The sequence below is a fragment of the Cornus florida genome, unplaced genomic scaffold, assembly GCF_030987335.1.
Source record: "Cornus florida cultivar Cherokee Brave unplaced genomic scaffold, ASM3098733v1 CherokeeBrave_3.0.0_Hap2_Chr11, whole genome shotgun sequence".
NCBI classification, from domain to species: Eukaryota; Viridiplantae; Streptophyta; class Magnoliopsida; order Cornales; family Cornaceae; genus Cornus; species Cornus florida.
Genome location: NW_026775581.1, coordinates 118474944 through 118483857, shown reverse-complemented (window position 1 = coordinate 118483857; position 8914 = coordinate 118474944). Strand labels below are relative to the sequence as shown.

Genomic DNA, 8914 nt, shown 5'->3' with positions numbered 1-8914 from the left:
TATCTCAATTACTAATCATTCATCCACAATAACCAATTGTAAAAACAAATAATTCTAAACACGTTAATAATAATTTATAATACAGAATCACCAAATATTTAATTATTCACACTAATACAAGAACTTAACTATTCTCAATCTAAAAAAATAGAATCACCAAATATACCAAATATACGCTCTCAATCTTATATATATATATATATATATAGAAGAAGGTAAAGATTAAACTTGCTTTATTCATGTGACAATTGTTCCTTATCCAACATAATCACTCTTTCAATTTTGCTTTGTAAATTTCCTCGTAATTCTGTCTGACCATAAAACCTTATAAATTCGTCTCTACAATTATCATTTGTAATTCGGAAAAACACTTTTCCATTCCCTATTAAATTTGGTTTTAAATCTAAGTAATAAATTTTGGTTAGAGGAATAGGAAACTCCCTCCGTAACGTGATGCAACGCGTATCGCATATCCTAATCAACATTTAAAATTTAAATCCCTAAACACTCGTATTAAAACAAATATAATATAACTCCACGTAAATAGACAACCATAATATAACACCAAGTAACTATTTAATATGATAGATGGACACTTTAACCACTAAACCACGTAAATATATATACAACTATACATACAAAAATGGGGAATGTTACAATAATAATAGTAGTGTGTGACAACTATATATGAACTAATTATTTAATTTAAAAAAAAAATAAACTGTATCATTCAATTACTGAATAAGAGTAATGTTATTTTAATTGGGAGCCACATATTTGGAGGACCATGGGCACTAAACCGTCATCACTAATGGCCATCATGATGGACTTTTGGAATTCATGATATAAAAGGTTTTGGAAGCTTTTGGAGAAAAAGAAAAAAAAAAGAAAAAAAGAAAAAGAAAAAGTGGACATCGTTGGCTGTCCCTTATTATCCAACACATCACTATATGTCACCGTCAATTAAAAAACAATGCATCACTGTTTGGACTATGATCCATCTTATCGTCTCTCTTAACATTGCTCTCTCCCTCTCTCGCTGTCCAGTCCGTACTTTCTCTTTCCCAAAATCATGCTGTATTATACATCATATAAATATATGAGATCTTGTTTGGATAATTGGTATTAGATGGTATGAAGATCTAGATTGCGAATTTCTGATGCAGTAAATCACGTGAGTTTTGGTTCTTCAATTTAATGATACAGTGTTCACAATTCATATTACTTTACTGGAAATTTCATATTATTCACTACTATATATATATATATATATATATATATATATTAAGATATATGTTCATAAATGCGAATACAATATATGGATTTGCGTATCTCTTTAATTATACTATCATCACTGTCTGTACTGGTCCAAAATCGAGAATCCAATGTTGAGAGCGAAGCGTCTCACTTTCTCTCTCTAGATTTGTGTTTTTATATTTGGATTATACGCTAAGAAGAACCCAAAATTCGGAAACCTGTTTTGAAGGTGTAGAACAGAGGAGAAACAGAGTACGAAATTGTAAATATCTATGGTCTATATAGAGAGATTTTTAGAGAGAGAAAGAGAGATTGTTTAAGCAGTTTAAATGGCTGGAAAACAACTGGGGAACGCGAAGACCTAGGTGTTGGTTTTGGACCCTTCTCGATTTTTAGAGCCCCTTTCTCACCCAACAGCTACGGTATACCTATTGCCACGATACACTCTCTGCCTTTGTTTTCAGCTTGTACGCGCTTCCTAATTCATTTATGGTATTGAAAATGCCCACACATTCCTACTTCATTTATTATATTTCAATTCAGGGTAAGTATCATATTAGTTTATGAGAAAACTGTAAGTTTTTTAGTATTAAAAATGATTATAGTTGGAGGTCTAACCCATAAGAATCTTACAAAATAAGGCTTGTGAGATTTTTAGCCTTTTAAACTTCGATTTTGAGTTGATCAAGTAGGGATGCATGACTATATTGTAGTATTTGCTTTTGTGGACTGATTTCTGTTTGTTTGTTTGTTTTTTTTTTTTTTTTTCAGGTAATTTCTGTTTTAAATTGCTCAATGTGTTTTCTAATTTAATATTGTACTTGAATTTTCTGAGTTTTCGATTTATAATTCAAAATAGTCACTTGGATTTTTATTTTATTTGCTCCACATTTTTATTTGAATTTTCTTATTTGGGTGTGTAATTTGTTTTTTTGGTTCTTGTAATGGATCTTCTCAATTGGGTCTGTGAAATTTAGGCTTAAACTTGAATTTGCTCAATTGGGTATTTTAAAAAGGGATTTTTATTTGAAAGTATAATAAATTTGTATTCATTGACTTTTGTTTGTATGTCTTGGATTTGCAGGAAAGTGTTGAGATTTAATAAAAGAGAGACTTCGCAGAGAAGCAGAAAAACACGTACTCGTATAGCATATGCTAGTAGCATATACTACTGTTAGGCTTCTTTGTTTCTCGTGCTACGCCGTTCCTGTTTGTTGCTCGTGCACTGCTTTATCTTGGAAACCCACAAATCTCGAGGCCCCTATTCACTTATTTACCTTGGCCTTTGGGGTTTTGTGTGTGACTTTGGCGGTTGTGGTGATTAAATTAATTCACAGTTCACACCATCTCTACCTTTCCTTTATCCGCCATTCTTTCGCTATACAATGCCAACCCCTCAAATTTTACTGGCTCAATTCAGAGGACTTGAAATAGTTTTGGTGTGCTGTATATGTTTATCTATGTACCATTGACCTTAGAGGGTAATGCATAAGCCACAATCATAGGAGGGTCGGTGATATTGTTGAATTACGCTGTTGCTTCACATTGTTTCCAAGGTACAGTCTTTGAACCTCGAAGCTTTGGTTTCTGTTTTATTCATTTGATTATTCTACAACTCCCGGTTGTGCTGGGATATCAATTGTAGATTTAGCATGTGTGGACGACATCTGTGATTGCTGGTCCTGTGGGATTAGTAATTGGTACCTCTTACCGGGACATGTTGATTTAAATATTTATTTCTTAGTGGAATTACATACTGTGGGTTCAATTCAATGTTTGTCTTGCATAGTTAGTGATATGCGGTCCGTGATTCGGGCCCTTGGTGAGTATTTAATGGTTGTCTAGTTATTATAATTGCCTGGAGGAAGTGATAAAGGAGTGGGGTTTGATGTGGAAGTTTAGTATTGAAACTACTAAGACATGCTGAACTTTGATGAGGAAGAAGAGGTCTTCTTTGACACTGCGGAATACATTTTGTCTGAGGAGCCCATTGTTGCCAAAGAAGATTTGGTGTGTAGCAGTTTGGGGTATGAGATTTGGATGAGTGAGCTACGGAGTGTTAAGGAAAGACGGGAAAAATTGCTAAGTGAAGTGGGGTTGGTTGAATTCACCCCTTCGTATGGTGTTGTCCTTGCTGAGAAACCAGAGATGATGGGATTGGAAAGAATTGTAGAATGCAGTGGAGCTGTCTCTAGTTCTTGTGGTTCATCTGTAAATTGTGCAGCAGAAGAGTTGGTATGTAATAGCAATAAATTAAATGGTGAAGCCAACTGTATGATTGATGAATTCGATCAAGATCAGTTTGACAAATTGAACGTGGCCCTTAAGCCGGAAGGAGTGCCCGGTTACATTTTCCCTTCTGTTCAACAATTTGGACAGAGGGAGGCTCAGGGTCATGCTGAAGAATGTAAGAGTATTGATATAGATAAAAAGAAATTCTGGAGTTGGTGGAAAAGTTTCACAAGCAAGAGAAGGGGAGATAAAGGTATGGATGTATCTAAGGTATCCAAGGAGATTTCTGAATCACTAAAGGTAAATAGAATGAAAGTGCGTCAGAACCAGAAAAAATGTATGGAGTTCACTGCTGTCTATGTTGGGCAAGAAATACATGCTCATGAAGGCTCCATTCGGGTGATGAAGTTTAGTCCTGATGGCCAGTTTCTCGCAAGTGGTGGTGAAGATGGGGTTGTTCGAATTTGGCGTGTTACATTGACAGATGCCTCTCACAAGAATATATGTGCTGAAGGCAATTTCAGTAGCCAAGGGAAAGAAGGCAAGTCCAGTTCTGGAAGAAAAAAGTCATGTCACGCCTCTATTGTTATTCCTGATAAGGGTTTTTGGATAGAAGAGTCGCCACTGCAAGAGTTTCAGGGCCATACCAGTAATATCTTGGACTTGGCTTGGTCCAAATCCAATGTGAGTCATTGCAGCAGATAGTAACAATTTTTAATTACTTAGCTATAGTCATATGTAAATTTCATTCCCTTTCGTCTTTGGATATGTGGAATTTATTCCCTTTTGTTTGTGGCTCGTGCAAAGCTAAATCATTTTGTTGGTTGCAGCGTCTTCTTTCATCATCAGAGGATAAAACTGCTCGTCTATGGCAAGTGGGCTGTGATGAATGTCTTAGTGTTTTCCATCACAATAATTATGGTGAGTATTAGAAATTTGTATTCTTTACCTTGTCATGTTTTTCATGTTTGTACTTGCTTGTTTAACATTGGAGAAAATTGATATTTTCTCAACGAGATGTGTCCCCTAGATCCAATATATGTTGAATATTCAAAATTTTAATTTAATATATTTTTTTTCTGGATGTGATCAGTGACATGCATTCAGTTCAATCCTGTTGATGAAAATTATTTCATTAGTGGATCCATAGATGGAAAAGTTCGAATTTGGGGAGTGTCTGAGAGGCGCGTTGTTGATTGGGCTGATATCAGAGATATTGTGACTGCTATATGTTACCGACCAAATGGAGAAGTATGATTCAGAATACGATATTGTTACGAATTTATCGTACTATTGCTACTAATATTATTGTCTTCCAAAGTTCATTCCATCATGATATGTTCATGATCTTTTCATATCCTTTTTGTGGAAGCCAGGGGTTTGTAGTCGGTTCCATTATTGGCAACTGCCGCTTCTATGAAACATCAGGTGCATACTCACCCTATGTTGGATATTGTTTCCAGTTCATGTCATATTATTGTCTTTTCTTGTGGAGTCCCTGAATTAGCTTTGTGGATATATAGGTAGCAATCTTCAGTTAAATGCACAGATACATATCCAGGGTAGAAGAAAATCCTCCGGCAACAAAATTACTGGCATTCAGGTTTTTACTCTTCCGGGTCTTGTTGCTACGATATTATGCTTGCTTCAATCTGAGTTATGTATTGACATGAACTGCCACCTCTTCCTCAGTTTTCACCGGAAGAATCTCAGAGAGTTATGATAACATCAGAGGATTCCAAACTTCGTATACTTGACGGGATTGATGTTGTCCATAAATACAAAGGTATAAGAATGATTTACTTCTTGAATGATTCTGTGGGAATTTCTGTTTCTTTACACGCTAGTTTTCCAACATACTTGTAGAGCTTTATCTGCCTTAACTACTTGAGCAAGCTTAATATGCTCTCCCTAAATATTCTAATCATTTAAGCTTGTAAAGAAAATGTTTGTACCACATATAATGTAGTTTTAAGGCTGAAATGTTCAACTGATCATTCAATTTGAAATCTTTGTGTTGTTAGTTTAAGTATCTCTAGTGTGGAATAACTAGCGGATGTAAAACCTGAAACAGTCAATCTTTCTTGTGTGGCACTGATATTTTGAGTCATCTGTACTCTCAATGCAATCTTTTATTTTCCTAAAAGGAGCTAAAGAAATGTTCTTGAATTTCCTCGATTTTTTTCTTGCTTCTGGTCATTATTTTTATACTTAGAACATCAGATTTGTATACCTATTATTTAACTCAGTTTACTCTTTCAAATGCTCTGGTGATCCAGTTGCGTTGTATATACAGAATTGGATCGATGTGTTGTATGCGCTGTACCTAATTATGGACCTTCCCCTTTACCTGGAAAAAATCAGAATTAGTACTTTTTATTAGTTCATGGACTGACCTTCGAAACTAAGCTACACTTATAGCTTCTCTGCAGATTTCTGGCTTTTGTAATTCTTCAGTAAATCCAACTAGATAACCTATTATGCTACTAGGTAACTGATAGGGTTTTATTAATCAGTTCATGTGATGCTATACTTTCCAGTCCTGATCTAAAGTTCCATTTTCCAATTGCATTTATTCTTGAGCTTTGTCAAGCCATACTGTCTTAGAAAATTTCTTTTATCTTTTTGAAAAAGCTTTTATGTTAACAACTATGCAATTGAATCCTTATTTTTACAAAAAATTATGAAGGACCTCCAAAGTTGCAACAAATTTGGTGCCACCCCCTGACACCTTTCTTCTTTTTTTAATTTTATGTTAGTGGGCTGCTTGTTCATTGAAATGATAAGATAAAAATAGAATAAATATAAATATGACTTTCTCTAATATCGTTGAATTTTGAAGAGTTAAGATATACAGGCAACCTTTTCTCAGGGACTCAGGCTATGTGTAGGTAAAATTATTAGAATATCATTTACATTTTTCTAAAGGCCCAATGGACATTCTATAGTATGTGGCATCTGCAGCGTGTGTAGGTGCATGCAAGCGCATGTATTGATTGTTAAAACATTATTTCTGAAGCTGATAGCCAGATTAACTTTTATATATATTTCCATCAACCATGAAAAGATGTACCCAATTCACTTATATAGTAATACCTAACCTGTACATTGTATCTAAACTAATTGAACAAGTCAAGAAGCTGCCAGCCTAACAGCTGTATGCATGCTTCAAATTGTTGGTATTCTCCTTTATGCATGGATTTCTGTTCTCAGTTATATAGTCTCTAATTTATCATTTTACCAATTTAATAATATACATTGTAAGAACTAAATACATTTAACTCAGTACGAATCGTAACCTTATAGAGATATTATTACAATACTTTCATAGTTTCATGTGCATACAGCCTATACTGCTATATTTATACATAGAATTTATTGTGGTATTGTATTCCTAAATAAATGAATTGTATTGATTGCTTCAGGGTTTACAAAGTCGAGAAGTCAGATGTCGGCTTCATTTACTTCAACTGGAAGGCACCTAATATCGGTTGGGGAGGATTCTCGTGTTTACATCTGGAACTATGACGACTTGTGTGTTTCTTCATCGAAACAAACAAAATCTGTACGTTCCTGCGAGCACTTCTTCTTTGACGGTGTATCAGTTGCAATTCCTTGGTCCGGAATGGGAACGGAACAAAATGATCTAGATTGCAGTAGCCTCCAGTGTTGCTCACCAAGACATGAACAAGAAGAGGCTTCTTCCTGGATCAGGGATTCAAAACGTTTTTCGTTAGCTAATTGGTTATCCATGGATGGCTCATGTAGGAGCTCTGCAACGTGGCCGGAGGAGAAACTTCCTCTGTGGGATGTAACAGTTGCAGAGCATGATTATAGATCTCGTGACAGTGATGACCATCATCAGCATCAGAATAACAGCCCCAATCGCGCAGTTTTATCAGCAACGTGGGGTCTTGTCATTGTAACAGCAGGTTGGGATGGAATGATCAGGACATTCCAGAATTATGGGTTGCCTGTCAGGATTTAACAGTTCACATACATCACTCCATAGTTGCACAAATTCAGAGATAATGTTCACACAATCCAGGTCCATACTGTGTTTCTACAATTGGGACCCGGAAATGGATAATGTGAAGCTGGATGAAGATGTGCTGGTGTTCATATTGTGTAGTCGTTGATATTTTAGCTATATCTTTTTGTTTCTCTTTTGTACGTGACGATTTTTTTCCAGTTTTGTTTTTTCTTTTTTGTGAAATACCAAATTCAGTTGATAGCATAAGAATAGAAAAAAAATAATAATAATAAAAAAAACAAAAAAAAAATTGACGACTTTGCCTTGAAATTTTGTCCACTGTCCTGTATTAATGTACTGCTTTTAGAGATTGTGTTTAATTCATTCCTATTGCAGTGCTTTATTTAGTACGGAGTATTCTGCTTTGTTCGTCTGCTGCTTTAATTTGGTGATAATTTTGCTATTTCTCATTAATCTTATCATAAACTTCATGTGTGTGTGTGTGTGTGTGAGAGAGAGAGAGAGAGAGAGGTTTGTGCGTGTTGATTCTGATGGCCTAAAGAGCGAATGTTACGGTTTATTTGAATTTGACATTCAAAATGGTGCAGAAATATAAAATAAAAATGAAAAGAAAAGTGATTTTTTAGTATCTATTTGAATAGAATGAAAATTTATTCAAGAAAAATATAGAAAAATATCATATTATAATTTAGATACTTAAATTGTCTTAGAGAATTAATTAATAGTAATGTATGTATAAAAAAAAAAAAAAAAATAGAGTTTTCAATTAATTTAGACCTTTAAGACTATTAATGATAAAGTTATTGGATGTCTAAATTTAATTGACCTTGTAATAATTTCTCATAATTAATATATGTTTCCTATTTTTATAAAACTTTGAAACTTATACTTTTAGAACTAAATTACCTTTTAAAAAAAAAAATTCTTTCTTTCCTTTTTAAATTTTTTTCCTTTTCTTATATATGTGTGTGTGTGTGTGTGTGACGAATGGATTAGGAATTCTCTCATATAAACTTAAAATTCAATGAGAGCATACATATCGTGATTGATTCTTTATTGGATTTTTATCATTTTAAATTTTAATTGAAGTAATATTATGGGATTGAATCTTAGTTGGTGTAAAATTGTGGAATTTGAGTTTTAATTAATGTTTGAAATGGTGAAAGAGGGATGAGGAGAATTTCTAATATATTCGTCAGACACACACACATATATATATAAGAAAAGGAAAAAAATTTAAAAAGGAAAAGAAAGAAAATGTATTTTTTTTTCCCCCCTTCTCCAAAATAATTGAATTGACCAAAAAGGGAAAGGACAACGATAGACATTATGAAGTGTTTTTCATGATTTTGTCACTAATGAAACGTGACATTATTAACTTTCCTTATACGAGCAAGAGAAAGAAACTCTCACCTAAATTTTCTTTCGAAA

At 33.9% G+C, this 8914-nt stretch overlaps 1 protein-coding gene across 2 annotated transcripts; it reads left to right on the top strand.

Annotated features, from left to right (window-relative positions):
• Positions 1-785: 785 nt before the first annotated feature.
• LOC132284823 (uncharacterized) lies at positions 786-7921 on the top strand. Of its 2 annotated transcripts, none has more exons than XM_059786956.1 (8): positions 786-1174; positions 2342-4173; positions 4320-4410; positions 4583-4740; positions 4866-4917; positions 5013-5092; positions 5182-5275; positions 6915-7921. In XM_059786956.1, the coding sequence occupies exons 2-8, from the start codon at positions 3178-3180 to the stop codon at positions 7475-7477; spliced, it is 2034 nt and encodes a 677-aa protein (XP_059642939.1). In that variant the 5' UTR covers positions 786-1174; positions 2342-3177; the 3' UTR covers positions 7478-7921. The 2 variants fall into 2 exon arrangements, with proteins under 2 accessions (XP_059642939.1, XP_059642940.1); XM_059786957.1 differs by lacking the exon at positions 786-1174 and adding an exon at positions 1363-1801.
• The last annotated feature ends 993 nt before the right edge of the window (positions 7922-8914 follow it).

Coding starts and splice junctions, on each gene's coding strand:
- LOC132284823 (XM_059786956.1), top strand. CDS start 3,178: ATGCTGAACTTTGATGAGGAAGAAGAGGTCTTCTTTGACACTGCGGAA. Junction 4,741..4,865: donor GTTACCGACCAAATGGAGAA/GTATGATTCAGA, acceptor TGTGGAAGCCAG/GGGTTTGTAGTCGGTTCCAT. Junction 4,918..5,012: donor CCGCTTCTATGAAACATCAG/GTGCATACTCAC, acceptor GTGGATATATAG/GTAGCAATCTTCAGTTAAAT.